Source organism: Gastrolobium bilobum, unplaced genomic scaffold (genome assembly GCF_033153095.1).
Source record: "Gastrolobium bilobum isolate Gb01-03AN ecotype WA unplaced genomic scaffold, APGP_CSIRO_Gbil_v1 utg17648, whole genome shotgun sequence".
Taxonomy (NCBI): domain Eukaryota; kingdom Viridiplantae; phylum Streptophyta; class Magnoliopsida; order Fabales; family Fabaceae; genus Gastrolobium; species Gastrolobium bilobum.
In genome coordinates this window covers 94,551-113,382 of record NW_026898409.1, presented here as the reverse complement: position 1 = coordinate 113,382, position 18,832 = coordinate 94,551, and the positions used below count along the sequence as shown (strand labels likewise).

The following is an 18,832-nucleotide window of genomic DNA, read 5'->3' as shown; positions in this document are numbered from 1 at the left end:
TATTGAATTTTAAATTTTTTGATATTGTTATTGCTCATTGATATTGTTTCCACTTGCATTGTAGGTACAGTTGTTCCCATGGCTGGTCGTAGAAGATCGTCTAGCACTGGAAATGAGAGACGACAGAAGCTACGACAAGACCGTCCGTCTTCGTCAAGGCCACAAGAGGAAGAGGCCGCTCCTATCGACCTCCCATTCGGATACTTGTTCGAGAATGACCCTGTGGTTCATGAATCATTTGTCCGTGACTTTGTTAACCGACCGATATGTGGGGCCAAATCACTTGATACAGCCTTTTTTGAACAAGAAGGTTTTAACATTGTGAGGTGGTTGGAGGAATCACATCTTAGGACCTTGGCTGAACTGTCGTGTTCATATTTTGAGCTGCATGTACGGGCCTTCTACCATAACCTCAGCTACGTACAGGGTGAGTTGAGGTCTAGGGTCTGCGGGGTGGAGATCATCATGACGGCTCCGGTATGGTTGGAGTTACTGGGGTATGACTTTGATTCTGCGCAGACTGTGGAATATGACGCAGACAACGGGACCATACTTCCAAGATATACACGAGGTGATGCCGTGCAGGAGCAGAGAAGAGTCTGTGGGCAACACATTGCCTATACGGTGGGGTTGCTTACTGTGGAGTCCCGCATACTACACTATGTCATCACCCACATTCTGTTTCCGGGAGCGTTCAATCATTCCAGGGTGTTGGAGCATGACATTCCCATCATGTGGGCTATCCGACATGGTACTTCGGTGAACTGGAGGCACTACATCTGTTGGATGATGTATAAGGCCAAACACAAGGGTGCACTTCCATTTGCTTGTCTTGTTCAGAGGATATTGGAGCATTTTGATGTTCCCATGGGTAATGTGACCTTGAAGAAGATCACAGGGTATAATCATAAGTTTGGAAAACGTCTACTGGAGCAGTGCAAGATGACAAAGAACCCCCAAACAGGAGTGTGGCAGTTCACAGGTGCGACTGATGTTGAGGTTCCTGATGTTGCTCCAGTTGTAGACATGGTTGAGCCCAAGGTGGAGGATGATGATGACGATGATGATGAGGGTGACCAGCAGGAGATAGCTGAGCCTGAGGGTGGATTTTCATTGCGTGATGTCATGAAGGGCATAAACGCCACGCTGAAGAAAATAGGAAAAATGGCGCTGAAACACAAAAAATGGAGGAAGAGTCACGTGCAGAAAGGGAATGAAAGATTTAGACATATACAGGGACGGTTCAAGGGTGTTGAAGATAGGCTTGCTCGTCTAGAGCTTGGACGAAGAAAACAGCAGGTTGAGGATGTTGCAGGACAGGGGACTGATGTGTCAGACGAGGATGACGAGGAGACGGCGTCCGAGGAGGAGGAGGATTAGATTTAGGGTTTGTGTTTTTTACTTTACGTTTGTAGTGTGTGTTGTTATGTAATTGACTTCGGTCTTCATATTTGACATTTGTAGTTTATGTAATATTATGGTTATGAGCTGAACTATTTATTGTTCCCATCATGTTGTGAACCATTTACGTAATTATGTCATTTTTCTTGTTTACCAAATGAAGGAACATGGAAATTTTACATTCTTGTTTTCAATTTGTGTCTAATCACAGTCCGACGGGTCTAAAATGTCCAATGAAATTCAGAACAGGTGCTCATAAGAGAGTTAAATGAAGAACACAAGTTTCGGGTACCCTAAACCAAGATTTATGCAATACATGTACATTCATGGTTTATAACCGCCACAATACAATTTTGTACCTGAAAGTGTGTTCCCCAAGTCATTATATGTGTGTACATTGATATTCGATCGGTTCCGTGCCAAAAAAATACGTGCAACCCATCATATTCGAAGTCAACACAGTCAATAAATATACCGAAAAATTAAACCATAAACAAAAATTCTGTAATACATACTTATAATGGCTGCACAGATTACATCAGAATCCAGCTGTCTATGGTCCCGAGTAAGGCCTTGGTTTAGGCAGGTGTGTTTTTTACCCCACTTACTAACAACCTAACTATTTCCATTCTTGGGCAACATAGCCCGCACGTACCATGGACAACCATCATTATGGTGTCGACGCTTCATCACAAATCTATGGTCATCACTTTTTGCCACCACAGCAGTACGATGAGACTTCATACAATATAATTTGACTGCATGTTGCATTTCAGATTTAGTTCGAAACTCCTGGTACAAATATAATGGATCCCCTAAATGCCAGCCACCGTGGATGTCATCGTCGCCATACAATATCTCTGTCTCATCATTAGGGTGAGCCCAATTAATGAAGGAATAGTGTGGGCTGTCGTTCCAAAATGGCTCAATCTTAGAACCTACGTCCAAATTTAAACTTATCCGTCAGTACGAAAGAAAACACAAATATATATATATATATGCAAAATTAAAACTTTAATTTACAATCTTACCACTGCTAACAGGGTCAACACGGAGTGGTGGCATAACCTGGGAACTCAAGTTTCCTGAACTAGTATCAGCGTCAAAATTCCCCTCTACGTCCGTATCTGATGTGTCACCCAGCGGAATAACACTCTCGGGTTCACCATCGTCTTCACTGTCCATATCCTCATCATACTCATCCTCATCCTCGTCTATTTCCCTCAGTGTTATCTAACTTAAGACAGGTGCAGGTGCAGATAAACCAACCACTCTGTCTTCTTGACTTTGACTTCTTCCATGCACAGGTGCAGATGAAGATTGACCACAGTCTATTTCAACATATATCTCAATAAAGTTTTGAAATTTTTGGTCCACAAATGCATCTATGACACAGTCCACATCTTCATCGTCACATATATCATTACCAATGTAGAATATAACATCCTTACCAACTGTAGACTCTACCCTGGCGATCATCCGTTGAACGCCATGGCTGCCGTGTAGCCCCAATTTTTGGTGAATTCTCCCCTTCAGCTCATTGTACGTAGTGCCCCGTTTGATTTTCAACATTTTCGTTTTTCCTTCAAATTGAACACCGTTGGGGCCTTCATAATGCTTTCCATCATAGTAAATCATGGTAACATACATGTTTGGACTTGAGCTCATCTTTCACATGAATTTTGGGGGTAGGAATCGGATTTTAGGGTTTTGGGTTCGGATTTGGGGGAAACAATGGAGAAATAAAGGGAAATGACAATGATTTCACAATTACTATGTCTTAGAGGTGGTGGGATGAAATGGAAGGGTGATTGGAAGGATCACAGCTGACAAACAAGAGAAAGAGGAGTTTTGATTTCGAATATAATGCAAATGAGACCGAGAAAGGTCTGGATATAGGGTTTTCCGCGATATTTAGTCGACTAAATAATGGGCTCAGTCGACTAAAAGTGCAACGAATGTAGTCGATTAAGGTGAGTTTTTAGTCGACTAAAATTCGCGTTTCATGATTTCTGAGTTTTGCCCATTTAGTCGATTAAAAGTGCAACTTAATCGACTAAATGGGGGCAGGATGGTGGATAGTTCTGGGGGAGGGGCAAATTTGTTATTAATTATTTAATGAGGGGCAAAAAGGTCAAAAAGCCACGCATCCAAGGTATTCATCCTTTCATGATCAAAAACCAAGTATCCACATTTTGTATAAAAACTTAATTTTAATAATAATATAGATAATAAAAGCTCTTTTGGTTAAGGGCCTGTTTGGTGTGACGTATAAGGCATGATAGTATAAGTTTATATTATACGTTATGACATTTTCAGTTGTTTGGTGTGACCATCGTATAGTATAAGCTTATACAGCATAATCCCTTAATATATCAAAACGATGTATAACTTAATCCGGCCTAAGGGTGATGGATAAGGCCTGATAAGAGATTGTGTATTAACATCGTTGACCAATGTAATTCTCAAAAATTAATATATTATTTTATTATTAATCTATTAAAATAAAATATATTTTTTCAATATATTAATTTTTAAAATATTGAATATTTTTACTTTTATAAAAATTAATTTATATTTTAAACACACTAATCAATAAATTTTTATAAAAATTAATATCATATGATATTTTTTGAAGAATTATATAAATTCTTTATTAAAGGATTTTTTTATTAAAAATATTTATTTTTTATCATATATAATATTATACAGTGTATTACCAAATACTAGATGATATTATCTTATATAATATATTATTTTATACAATACCGTGCCAAACGCTGGATAGTATTAAAATTCAATCAGATCTTATACAATCAGGCCTTATACTATCAGGTCTTATACTATCAGGCCTTATCCTATATGCACCAAACATGCCCTAAGTTTAGTTTCTTGATTAGTTTCTCATGAAAAGTTTAGACTTTCAAATGATTATTAGTTCATGGCATTTGGATATGTTGTTTGTTTATTTTATTTTTTTCTAGAATATACTGCAATGGTTAAGAAATTTGTTGAGGAGAAAAATTATTTTTTTATTTATTTTGTTTAGTCTTGATATTAACAAATTTATGATCTAATTTAGATTTGTAATTATCTTTTTTTCTCAGCTCTAGGTCCCAAATTTAAAGAAAAAGAAAGAGAATAGAAATATTTGATATTCAAATCTTATCTGAAACTCAAGTATGTCTGTAAACTTTACTTTTGTTACTAAATTCTTTTTGCTGGTAGAGTGGGTAGTTTGTTGTGAATTCAAGTGCTACTAGAAGTTACATGCCAATCATTTTGATTGGTAAGCTAAGGTATTAGTAAATAATAAATAACATGAGTGCAGTTATAAAATAATGAAAAAAATAGAAGCAGCCAATACAGAAGGGGCAACCTCATAGGTTAGTATAAATGTTACCTTTAAATTGTTGACTATGATGATGGTTTTATACTAATGTATATGCTGTGCATGATAGTGTACCGAGATTATTATTATTGTTAACAATATGTTTTATCATAACTCTTGATAAAAAAAAAGTTTAGGATGAGGGGGGACTATGAAATATTATCTGCAAAATTGAATTCAAGATCTTTTACTCAACATTGTTTTGTGTCAACAATTATTGACATCATAGCACACATCTGTGTAGGCTTGGGCTAGGTGCAAAAGATTCACAATATTCAAAAGGTAAGCACTTAGAACTTTAAATGGTCTTGTTGAAATTATAAAAACAGCAAAAGTTGCTGAAGGGTCTAGCTAGCACAATTGCAAAAGATACTTTTGATGAATGGATTATGACAGACAACGAAGGTGGCAGAGCTGGTACGTTTGCCAGGAGCTTATTGTTGTGGAACTCAAGAGGGTTTAACAGGCAACATCACAACGTTTCTTATACCTGTGTTCATGGCGGTGAAAATTGAGATTTTACTCAAAATTAGAAAGAGAATAAAAAATCGTAAAATGTAAAATTCTAACGTGAAAAAAATCGTAAAAAATCATAAAAACGTAAAAGCGTTTGGAATTTTAATAAAATTATTTTGATTAAAAAAATCATAAAATCGTAAAAACGCAGATTTAAATCGAAATTTTAACTACAATGCGTGTGGTCATAGATTTTGCTAGTGCTCATTCCTGTACAGTAATTCATTTTATACAATTTTTGAGGTATTGAGTTTGTGTTGAGCTAGTCTATTTTTAATCAATATATGACTTTACCACTCACAAATGAATTCCGAACATATACTATTTGTCGTAAATTTCAATTTACTTTTGACCATTTATTTTGGGGATTTACTAGTGTCCTGTAACAGTAAACTCGGTCCATCATGTCAAAGACACATCAGTTATAAGATCAATTGTTTTTTTAATAAAATAAAAACTGAAACAACAACCTCACACTAATCGAAGGGTCAGCTGGAAGGAAGCTAAAAATCCTATAACATGATACTTGATAATCCCTTTATTTTGATTTGCAGTCTTGTGCCACTGAGCTAAAATAACTTGTGTCAGAACTTACTCAGAAATGTTGTACTAGTCAAGATAGGGCTTCACACACTTGGGGTGGAGAGGTTCAAGTCCTCCAGTGCCTTTGGTGACATCTTTTATGTTGACAAACCACAAATTGCTTGATATTGTTCATCATTCCTTCCCAAAAGAAATTGGCACAACTCAACAGAAGGTTTTGGGTACCCTCAAGTGACCCCTTTAACAAGAGGACTAGAACTCATCAATTAGAAATGACTTATGGGAGGATGAGTAGCTAAATAAAAAATACTTATGAAGTATCAAAATCACTATTTATGCAAAAATCAGGAAATTGGGACCTTATCCAGAATGAGATGCGGGGCATTTAAAGTGGTTTAAGTTTGGAGACCTTATCTAGAAATGTGATGTGGGGCACTGAAAGAACCAAGCACTGACCCTCATTAGAATCTGAAAGTCGACAAAGAGTGTCAGCGACCATATTTTTGTACCCCTGGTTTGTATAACATAGAGTAAATATACCCTCAACAAATTGGCCAAATAAAAATCTTGATATGCTGTTTGCAGAGTTTGGCTCATAAATTCCTGAATCATTTCAACTTAAAAGTTAAATTGTTACATGAGGCTATATTAGTGGTTTTATATTTTTCTAACATGCCCCCTCACACGAGAATCTATTGGATTTGAAGGATGAATAATGCACAGCCTCATCTACCTATGCTAAGAAATTCACAAGACATAATTAATTATTGATTAAATGGAGGCGATGATGATTGAACTCATGACACCGAAGCTCTAATACCATGTAATAAACTATTTCAATTTAAAAACTTAAGCTATTAAGTAAGATTACATTAATGATTTTATACTTTTGTAACAATTCCTTGATACTCTTTTGGTCAATCCAAATATCAGAACCCCTGACCAACAAGTAATGGCACTATTTATTAAGGTTATGACATGTAGTTTTGAACATAAGCCTAATGACTACAAATGCAATGAGCCACTTTTTTTTTAACCAATAGTGCAAGTGATGAAAATGCTTTAGTACATGGTTGAAAGAGGCCCTATTTCAATATCTCTTTTGTGTTGTTTACCAAAAAATAAATAAAAAATATCTCTCATGTTATAAGAGATAAAATTATCTCCTACACACATGTGGCCACATGTGTCCCACACACTTTTAAGTATATTTAGGAGATAATTTTATATTCCACAACATGAGAAACATCAAAACCATTATATTTAGGGGAAAAGGTTTCTAAAGTAACTTTAGAGAAGTTTATCTGAAGTTATCGATTTTAACTATGTATTACCGGTAGTACATAGTTATAATATGAATTTTTTTTTTCTTTCTTCTCAGTCACATCAACTGATGTGGAAAGTGAAAAAAAACAACTTTTTATTATAACTATCTACTACCGGTAATACATCGTTAAAATTGATATCTGCACACAATTTCTCTAAAGTAACTTTATAAAAATATAACCCTTATATTTATTATTGAAAAGAGTACCTTCTGCTTTAGAGAAAAACTGAAAGTTGGACTAAATTTAAAGCCTTATCAAACATTCATGTTTTCCTTGACTGTTTCTATATGCCTGTATTGAACAAAGCAAGACAAATTTCTCCATATATATACAACAATTATCTAACTTATAAAAGCTACTTAAAAAAATGTAAGAAGCAAGAAAATTTGTTCACACGTTCCTTATAGACAGCTCCAGAGCAGTTTGCAGTTTCCTTATTGCACTAATGTCATGGTTTCATATCTGTCTTTCTTCTTCCCTTGGAAACTTCAATAAGCTGAGTTCACACTTCATTATTTCCAAACTTTTACATACAATAGATTAACCAAAAAAAGAAAAGAAAAATACACAGAGAAGTAAAGATGATAATGATATCAAACAAATTTATAACACACCAGCTAATATGATCAGTATATCAAAATCTACAAAATCTACAACTAAATACCTTTGGCCATTAATTGGTGAAGTGAAGCACACATTGAATAAAATTGTAACTTTGTCACTGTAAACAAGATAAGCATCTTTTGTACTTTAGCAAGAAGCAGTTGCAACTGGCTTGCTATTTACTTCTTGTGAATTGGGGTCCCTTATTTGAGAAGTCAGGTATGACCAAGAGCAATGCTACCAAGTGTAATTTAAGAAGCCTACAAGTCCCTAGTATTCTTTACTTCCGTCCCACCTCTTGCAAAGGAAATTAACACGTGTTGTGAACAAAATGTAGTCATTGTCTTTTACACATTGATGCTGCTCTTGTTGTCCTCATATTCAATTTGAAGCTGAGAACAATCATTTTCTAGACTTCTGCTTACACAGCTCAATATTGTATCTTCCATCAGTTCTGCAAGAATGGCTTCACCCATTTCAAAACCGACTGTTTCAGCTTCAAATCGAAGGTCCATCCATGATCCTCTTTTTTCCATCTCTTTCCTCACAATTTTGTCCAAAGTACATGGTGGGGGAAAGGAAAGGAAATGCCAGCACACTCCTTCCCAGACCTTGAGAATAACCTTTTTCATATTTGGAGTTGGCCTTATGCTAGGATTTACGAACGATACAAAAGGCGAGACCCCAAAGTAATTCCAACAAACCTCCATGAGAACTTCATTGATACATTCATATAGGAGCTTCTGATCATGGCAAAGCTGGTTTGATAAGAACTCTACCTGATCAAACAAGGAAGGATCTAATATCTTGTCTGAGGAAAGGCATTTCATCAACAATTCATCTCTAGTCAATCCAGAGGCTTGCAGGACTGCTTTAATGTAGTCATATATCAATTCATTTTCCTCAAGACAATATTTGGCTCCATTGATTTGATTCACAGGTGAAGAATCTTGTTCTTCAAATTGAATATGTAGTGGCAGTACTGGTACTTCAGCTGAAAATCATGAATGTGATGCCAGATTAATTAATATGGTAAGCAAAAAGTATGTTACCAAGTATTATGCTGAATGGTCCCTTGAAAACAATTCCAACTTTTGCTTATCTACAGGGTAGAAAAAGGACAAGAATATGCTCCCAAACAAATGTGTTGAAAACTATTCTAGAGAAATTTCAGGAAAAAAAAAATGTATGATTTAGAAAACCCCAGCAACCGGTATGCTGTTATCTATTTTTGCTTTTAGTATACAGTTAGAGGCAGTAGAACCATTGGAAACAAGTTTTTAAAGATCTAGTTTTTGAAAAGAGAGTTTAAGAACATAGCCAGATAGGCCCTTAATGGCTTTAGCACAGGAATGCTTACCAGGTTGACATCTGGAGTACCCGGTGCTGACATCATCCTCTAAGAATGCTGTGTCAAGAACAGATACAGGACTCGGCCGCGCAGATACATCAGTAGCACTTTCTAGCGCTTCAATTTTCTTAGTGATGGAAGGGTGATAGGGGGATGACAGTGGAGATGAAGGTTGGTTTTCTTCAGTTACATCCTGTAGGAAGAACAAATGATAGTTTAGATAAGAGTTTAGACAAGAGTTTACAGATATAAGTGGTCACTGCACCAAAGAAAAAGCTATAAAACTGCAGCATTAAACAAATCTTAGAGAGTCCTTATTTTGACAACATGACTGGCATAATAATCAATTTTATCCCCAAAGCATTGATTTATGTAAAATTATAATGCAGTTAGAGATGCTACCTGCTTCAAACATTGAGAACATCTTGCACTATCAGGAATTTCTGAGATATAATAGTTTTTGCTCTCCTTTCCTGCACCGAAGCCAACTGATTCTGAGGAAGGTTCCAAGATATTTATCTCTCTTGCAGATTCTACATCACCTGCGCACAAATTAAGAAAAGGATAAATGATAGAATACCCAAAAAAAAAATAAAAAAAAATACCAAAGTTTACCATAGCATCTGGTACTTAAATCATATATTTTGGACATGATACCTTGAGTAACTATTTCATCTCTAACAGGACAATCGTTTTCCGCTTTATCAACATGACTAGGGTCATCTGAGAAATTCGAGTCAGACTTAATATCTTGTACTTTATTATTAGAGCTTTCATCACAAATGCTGGACTGCTTCCCTGGATTGTCTGTTTTCTGATCCAAATGACCAACAAAGCTTGCTTGTGCGGGAGACAAATTATCCTTATTTGCCTCCAAAATTTTATCTGAAGTAGAGAATCTTGTCTGTGAAGTCACAAAGTGATGCTCCCAAACCCTTCCAGGACTGCCAAGGGGAGAAAAGTTGTACTCAGGAAGAGATAGTATTCTGCCAAGGGTTTTGGAAATCTGCCTACTTGACAAGTCTATGTTCTCATCTCCATTACCTATCATCTCACACAGATGTTTCTTAGCCTCAATATATAAGTTAGAAACCCCTTTTTTGGGATAAGTACCATTTTCATGTTCCACAATCAATTCAGAATCTTTAATTGCACCACCAATCTTGTCTCCTTTCATAACACCAGTTGTAGGTCTTGCAATTTTTTCAATGAAGAAATGATCTTTATTAGGAGATCTCATTCCAACATTGTCTTTACCAATGGCTTTGCTGCTGGGTCCCTTATTTTTACATTCAGCAGGGTACTTTTTTGAGATGCCTTCAGGGTTTCCATGTCTCTCCCTTCCCATAGCATGCTTTAATTTATTTTTTATCTCTGTAAGAGAAAAATGTGAACTACTTCTCACAGAAGGACCATTGGATTTGACAGTATCATGAGAATCCAGGGATGAGGCAAGGTTTTTTCCAAATTCAGAATTTTGCAAGCCAATTGGCCCAGGCTTCAGAATAACAATTCTATTTGAAATGTCAGTATTCCCATTTTCATTTGTTGGACCTTTTGATTGAGACTTCACCTTTTTCCTGAAAAAGTTGTGCTTCTTGTGGTTCACAATCTCCGTAGTTTGTTCCACGTTTCCATGATCTTGTTCAGAAAAGTTGGAACCAGGAACACAACTATATTCTCTGTCATTTGTCCCCTGAGAATTCCCAAACTCTTGAACACATTTCCATAGGAGTGAATTTGGGTTTTGTAGAAGTGTAAGAAACAATTCCTTATCTGAACTTGTAAGCTGAAGTGCTTCCATAAGTTCATGGGAACAAAGGAATTTTCTAGCTTCTGTGAGATCTTTGCCATTCAATATCATCTGATTCACAAATTCGCGAATTGCATCTCTTGCATTGTTTTCAGAAATAGCATGCTTCTGGTTTGATTGTGCATGAACTTTTACTTCTCCATCGTTGCCATGCATCATGGAACAAGCACCTTTTAGATGACAAAACTCTTCAATTATCTTATCCAGATCAAGATTATCTTTAGATTGCTTCCTTGAGTGCTGATTATGTGAGACTTTGGATTTCAAGGTTGCATCCAAATTTAAATCATCAGTGTCCATATCACGGTTTTTCTTGTAAGATTTCTTTTTTCTTTGGGAATCTAACTTCAGGAGGGTTTCACGCCTTAATCTGGATTCCTTTGATTCTACTCCAGCAATATCTATATCCTTCATTGCACTTTGGTCAGTGAACATCTCTTCTTCTATGAGTTTCTTCACACTAGGCTTATTAGCAGCAGTTGTCACTGTTGGTCTTTTACTCTCTCCTCTATCCTGAAACATTCATGATATAGCAATATCAATAAATGCACAGGCATCCTCTTAGCAGATAACCTAATTTTACTAATAAGAATTTTGTCAACTTTCACTATTAAATTTCAAATTCAAGAGATGCATAAGCATATGGATTGACAGACTTACAGAACTTCCTTGACAAACTTCATCTAAGTTGCTCAACATCTCAAACCTGTTCTTAGAATGTACAACACCTGTAAGAAAAAACATATATGAAATTCAATAATTAACAATTCATTTTTATGAATCCAGTGTAGCTGCACCACAAGTTATTCCACAATCTTTATAGATAGGGAAAGCATATATGGATAAAAGATTTAAACTCAACAACATTACAGAAAATTGCTTGACATGCAAACATCAGTTACTTCAAAAATAGTATATACTCATTCTGTTATTTATTAGCATATAGATGTCAATTTTGTACAAATCTAGATAGCAAACATAGTTCTTACCAACAGCGTGCTTGCTGCTTCGTCTCTTATCCGCAATCAACTTCCTAGTAGAGTGACCATGGCGAAAATCAAACATACTAATAAAACCCCACATACAGCCTGACTTATCTTTCTCATACCGCGCAGGGCGTCTTTGGGACTTCTTTGCCATTATGATTGAGCACAATTGACTTCCTTCTTTCTTCTTTTCCTTTTCCTAAGGGTGCTAAGGTAGTCTTGGCCTTATTTTACCTATAGTCATCCAAAACACTTCAGAGGTAAGATTATGCAACCTAATAGATGAACAAAAACATTAAGTAAATAAATGCAGTTATAAGTCAACAAAATACCTATCATCACTCCCTCTAATGCCCCCAAATGCCATAGTTCATGCACAACACCCCAAGCTCCTAACAATGGGATAAATGATGCAGTAGGTATAGGCACATATCAAACTAATCTCTTTATGCTAATATGCTGGTTAAATCAACTCATGCAGAGAACCTAGTTACATGCTTAGAGGATTTAAACTTTAGTCACGCAGTGATCATCAAAATCATCAACTCATTGGGGCACAAAAGACTAAACTGAACAATCATAGGAAAAAGAGATTTAGTGGCTACCAAATTAAGAAATGTAAGGAGAACTGAACAATTTGGTAGATTATGCAACTAAAACAATCGGTTAGCAATCTAAGTCATGTAGCGAGAATTGATCAATCACAGGAAAATGAGATTCCTTCAACATTGTACCTCTTATCTGAGCCTTTTTGACTCAACGTGGTGAAGGAATAAAAGACAAAGATGCAGCCACAGAAGTCCACTTACGAAGCATCTAGGAATTCCAATTTCAATCCCACAAGTTTCCCAACTGAGTGAAGCTCACGGCGTTTAAACTTCCTTTGGAAGGAAAGGTATCAATGCCTTGTTTCTACAGGCCTTAACTATGTGAATTCTGAAGTTCCGCACACAGAAAGTTTGATAATCACATCAAAATCTTCACACACACACAAAAGCTGATCCTAAACACTGTCAAATGACTCAAATCCAAATTCCATAATCACCAATTCAAGCAGAATTCCATTACTTCTGGACAACTGAATCCATGACCGCAATAATCTCCTTCAATATGTGTTGTGGAAGAGTCCCCAATAAATTCTTACCCACCTCTAATTTATGACTCTTACACATAATTCTCTCCTAAGTTCCACCATAAAAACCAAAATGAATTATGAAAGTAAAAATTTGAGACTCTCTCAATCTCAGTTTCGCCAATATAGCCCTTCAATTGTCTTCACTAAAAAGAACCAGATGGAAAATTCTTTATGAAACATTACATTCTTTCAGAACAATGTTGCCCACCAAAAAAAAAATCAAGTCTTTTGCTACTTGGCATCTCTTTGACAGCAAAAAAGAGAAGAAAATGCTAATCTAGCACCGACCCATGATTTGTTAAAGCATAATTCTGATATGGGCAGCAAATGAATACTGAGAAAAAGTGAAAGAAAAAAAGGAGAGAGAATCGGTTGGTATTGTGGGAAGGAAAGTGAAAGTGGAGAGCTTAACAATGTTGTTGGGGACAAGAATAGTCATAGTACATGACAGTTAAGGATAGCTAGATATATGGGCCCACATAAAGAGAGTTTTTTTTTTTTTGTGTAAGGAAGAAAAGTTTGGGGTGTGTCCACTTCCTCTGCAGTTTTCAAAATGTTTCAAAGTTCAAACACCATCATCCATGTTAATGCCATGCCATGCTTCACAAGGAGAGAGAATGATTGACGTGTACGCCACTTCTGAACAAGAAACCCTAGCTTTTTACGCGCTACGAATGTGGTATTATACGAGTGATTGACGGGATATATATATATATATATATATATAGGGTTAGGATCATTTTACACCAGTGTAAGTTACACTCTTAATCTTATCCGTTGATCCCACTTATATCTATGGGCTCAAATTTTTTAATAACTTGAACCATTGGATACAAGTGGATCAATGGTCAAGATTGAGTGTAAGACTTCTAACTCTTACACCGGTGTAAGAATATCCTGCCCCATATATATATATATATATATATATATATATATATATATATATATATAGGGGAAGGATATCGTAACAATCAAGTTGTGTTACTACCAAGTGACTACAAATCAATCTTACCGTTAAGATTGAGTGTAAGACTTCTAACTCTTACACCGGTGTAAGAATATCCTGCCCCATATATATATATATATATATATATATATATATATATATATATATATATATATATATATATATATACATAGGGGAAGGATATCGTAACAATCAAGTTGTGTTACTACCAAGTGACTACAAATCAATCTTACCGTTAGATCGATTATATTGATCCAACGGTTATATTTATTTTCATCTTTGTATGGTCATGATTTCCCAAATTTAATACTTTATATTTATTTTAACCTTTGTATGGTTATGATTTCCCATATTTAATGCTTTCGCTTTAAATATGGGAAATCATGACCATACAAAGATGGAAATAAATATAACCGTTGGATCAACATAATCGATCTAACGGTGAGATTGATTGGTAGTCACTTGGTAGTAACACAACTTTGTTGTCACAATATCATTTCCCATATATATATATATATATATATATATATAGAGAGAGAGAGAGAGGGGGGTAAGATCCTTTGACACCAATGTCAAATTTAAAATTTGACACCTCACCTGAAGTCGTTAGATCAAAAAAGATAAACGACTCTGATTTGTAAGCATGTGATACAATTGATCTTCTTTTATCTAACGGCAGGATATTCTTACACCAGTGCAAGAGTTAGAAGTCTTACGCTCAATCTTGAGCATTGATCCACTTGTATCCAATGACTCACATTACTAAAAAAACTAGAGCCCTTAGATACAAGTGGAATCAACGATCAAGATTGAGAGTGTAACTTACACTAGTGTAAAATGATCTTAACCTTATATATATATATATATATATATATATATATATATATATATATATATATATATATATATATATGGGAAAAACATTTTTCAAGTTGCTTGAGACAATGTTATCTCTGGCCACCTCAAAACTACGTTGTTTTGTTTATTTATTTCCTTATATTAATTGATTCATCTTTGAATGATTATGATTCTCTTTTTCTCTCTCTTCCTTTATCACCATTGATCCATCTTTGTATGGTTATGATTTTGTAGCCGGAGATAACATTGTCTCAAGCAGCTTGAGAAATGATAAGCCCTATATATATATAATTGAGAAATTCTCAAGCAATTTGAGATACATTTATCTCCGTCTATCCAAAAATTACGTCGTTTTATTTATTTTCTTATATTAATTGATTCGCCTTTGAATGGTAATGATCCTCTTTTTATCTATCTTCTTTTATCACCATTGATCCATCTTTGTACTGTTATGATTTAGTAGCTGGTGATAAAGTTATCTCAAGCAGCTTGAGAAACGATAACCCTTATATATATATAGTGTTTATCAATGGTGATAAAGGAAGAGAGAGAAAAATGAAATCATGACCATTCAAAGGTGAATCAATTAATTAAAGAAAATAAATAAACGTAATTTTTGGATAGACGGAGATAAATGTATCTCAAATTGCTTGAGAATTTCTCAAATATATATATATATATATATGTGTGTGTGTGTGTGGGTAAATGATTTCTTCGATCAATGGAGATAAGTTATCTCCGGTGAGCCCAAAACGACGTCTTTTGGGACGGAAATCAAGGTATTTTTGTAATTATAATATATTGCAGGGTTATATTAGTTTTTATCACTATAATTTTTTAATCTTATAACCCAAAACGACGTCGTTTTGGGGTCACTAGAGATAACTTTATCTCCGACGACTGGAGAAATACTTTTCCATATATATATATATATATATGGGCTCGCTTTTTCTACAGTTACTGCAGATAAGTTATCTGCAGTAAGCCCAATACGACGTCGTTTTGAGACGAAAACCATGGTATTTTTGTAATTTTAATTTATTTCAGGATTATTATAGTCTTTATAATTACAAAATTTTAATATTTCAATCCCAAAACGACGTCGTTTTGGGAGTAAATAAAGATAACTTAGCTGCAGTAACTGCAGAAATATTTTTCTGTATATACATATGTATATATATATATATATAGGGTTTATCGTTTCTCAAGGTGCTTGAGATAACTTTATCTCCACCTACTAAATCATAACTGTACAAAGATGATCAATAATCACAATCGTACAAAGATGAATCAATGGTGATAAAGGAAGAGAGAGAAAAAGGGAATCGTGACCATTCAAAGGTGAATCAATTAATATAAGGAAATAAATAAACAAAACGATGTAGTTTTGGGGTGGCCGGAGATAAACTTATCTCAAGTTGCTAGAGAAATATTTTTCCCTATATATATATAGGGTTTGTTTTTTCTGTAGTTACTGCAGATAAGTTATCTGCAGTAAGCCAATACGACGTCATTTTGGGACGGAAATCATGGTGTTTTTGTAATTTTAATTTATTTTAGGGTTATAATAGTCTTTATATTTATAATTTTTTAAAATTTTAATACCAAAACGACGTCGTTTTGGGAATAAATGCAGATAACTTCTCTGCATTAACTGCGGAAACATTTTTTCCATATATATATATAGGTAAAATTGTTTCTGCAGCGGCTTTACGTACAACAATGACAGGTGTATGGTTATGATTCCTCGCATTTAATGCTTTCATCCTTTGTATGGTTATGATTCCCTGCATTTAATGCTTTTAAGTATATATATGGAAAGTATTTGATTGCTGCACATACAACAGCTGCAGAAATGTAAACCCCATATATATATATATATATGTGTGTGTATATATATATATGGTTCGTTTTTTCTGCAGTAAGCCCAATACGACGTCGTTTTAGGGCAAAAATCATGGTGTTTTGTAATTTTAATTTATTTTAGGGTTATAATAGTCTTTGTATTTATGATTTTTTAAGATTTCAATATCAAAATGACGTCGTTTTGGGAATAAATGCAGATAACTTATCTGCATTAACTGCAGAAAAATTTTTCCCATATATATATAGGGTTCGCTTTTTCGACGGTCAATGTAGATAAGATATCTACATTGAGCCCAAAATGACGTGTTTTGAGGCGAAAATCAATGTATTTTTGTAATTGTAATTCATTTCAAGGTTATAATAGTCTTTTTCATTATAATTTTTTAATTTTTCAATCTAAAACCACTTCATTTTGGGAGTGAATGTAGATAACTTATCTACATTCACTATAAAAATATCAAAGCCATATATATAGGTCGGATCAGTTTTAATCGATATAAGTTACATTATTAATCTTGATCATTGATTCTATTTATATCTAACGTTTTTGATTTACTATATATTTAAGTCGTTCGATGCAAGTTAATAAATAATTCAGATTTGGTATAAGACTTTTTATTCTTACACAATTATAAGAATATCCTAATCCTGTTTAAGGTAGGTCTCACCATTAAGAAATTAAAAAAATAAAACACTTAAATTGATGTATGAGTGACATGAGAAATATTTTCTCAAATAACATAATTATTTTATATCGGTGTAAGTTAGACTCTCAATTTTATTCGTTGATCCTACTTATATCTAATTTTTCTTATTTATTAGATATTTGAGCTTTAGATGTAAGCAAATCAATAATCAAAATTTGATATAATATTTTTTATTATAATGTCTGTGTAAGAATATCATATCTCATATATATGTGTGAGAAATTGTTTCTCCTGTCATCGTAAATAAAATTATCTCCTGCAACATAAAAATAATATAATTTTTAGTTTTAAGATTAAAAATAAATGATATTTTAGTAAAATTTATATTAGCAGATGAAAGTGAAATTTACTAAAATATTATTTATTTTTAAACTTACACCTTAAGTGCCTGTTTGGAGCACCTGATAAGGAAGATATGATAGGATAACTTATCGTATCCTACTCTTATCTCTTGTTTGGTGGGTCAATAGGATATGATTAGCTTATCCTATTGTCTCATTTTATCCTATCCAATGCATGATTTCTTATCCTATGGGGGGAGCTGAGTTAGGATTCAATAGGATAGGATATCAATATTAAATACCCAATAAATTCCCACATACCCAATATATTTGTATTTATTGCATTATATTTTCTTCTTCTTTTTTCCTTTCTTCTTCTACATAATCTTATCATATTGTTAATCAGGTGCTCATCAAACACAGGATATGATATAGGCTTATCAGCCCCATATCATATCCTATCCTTATCAGCTCCATATCATATCTTATTCTTATCCTATCATGTCCACCAAACGAGCCCTAAAACTATGTCATTTTGGGATTCATTTCTTAATTCTATAAAAATAGGTGAGTGCAACCTTTGTCTTTTCTAAGTTTTAACTTTGAAATGCATATATGAAAAGGGTTTGTGTTTTCTAAAGTTACTTTAGATAACTTTATCTAATGTTCACCGAAACGACGTCGTCTTGGGATAGAAATCATGGTGTTTTTGTAATTTTAATTTATTTCAGGGTTATAATAGTCTTTATCATTCTAATCTTTTAATTTTTTAACTCCAAAACGATGTCGATTTGATGAACATTAGATAAATTTATCTAAAGTAACATTAGATACTTTTTCCCAAGAGAAAGACTTTTAAATATAAGGGAAAAAGTATCTAATATTACTTTAGATAACTTTGCCTAATGTTCATCGAAACGACGTCGTTTTGGGGTTGAAAAATTAAAATGATAAAGACTATTATAACCCTTAAATAAATTAAAATTACAAAAATACCATGATTTCTGTCCTAAAGCGACGTCGTTTTGGTGAACATTAGATAAAATTATCTAAAGTAACTTTAGAAAAAATAAACCCTAAATTATA

At 34.1% G+C, this 18,832-nt stretch overlaps 1 protein-coding gene across 1 annotated transcript; it reads right to left on the bottom strand.

The window, feature by feature from the left end:
- Positions 1 to 8,128: 8,128 nt before the first annotated feature.
- LOC133315893 (uncharacterized) lies at positions 8,129 to 12,086 on the bottom strand. The gene is made up of 6 exons (XM_061517578.1): positions 11,936 to 12,086; positions 11,607 to 11,674; positions 9,791 to 11,459; positions 9,536 to 9,675; positions 9,143 to 9,326; positions 8,129 to 8,776 (listed from the first exon to the last, which is right to left on the bottom strand). The coding sequence occupies exons 1-6, from the start codon at positions 12,084 to 12,086 to the stop codon at positions 8,130 to 8,132; spliced, it is 2,859 nt and encodes a 952-aa protein (XP_061373562.1). The 3' UTR covers position 8,129.
- Between the last annotated feature and the right edge of the window lie 6,746 nt (positions 12,087 to 18,832).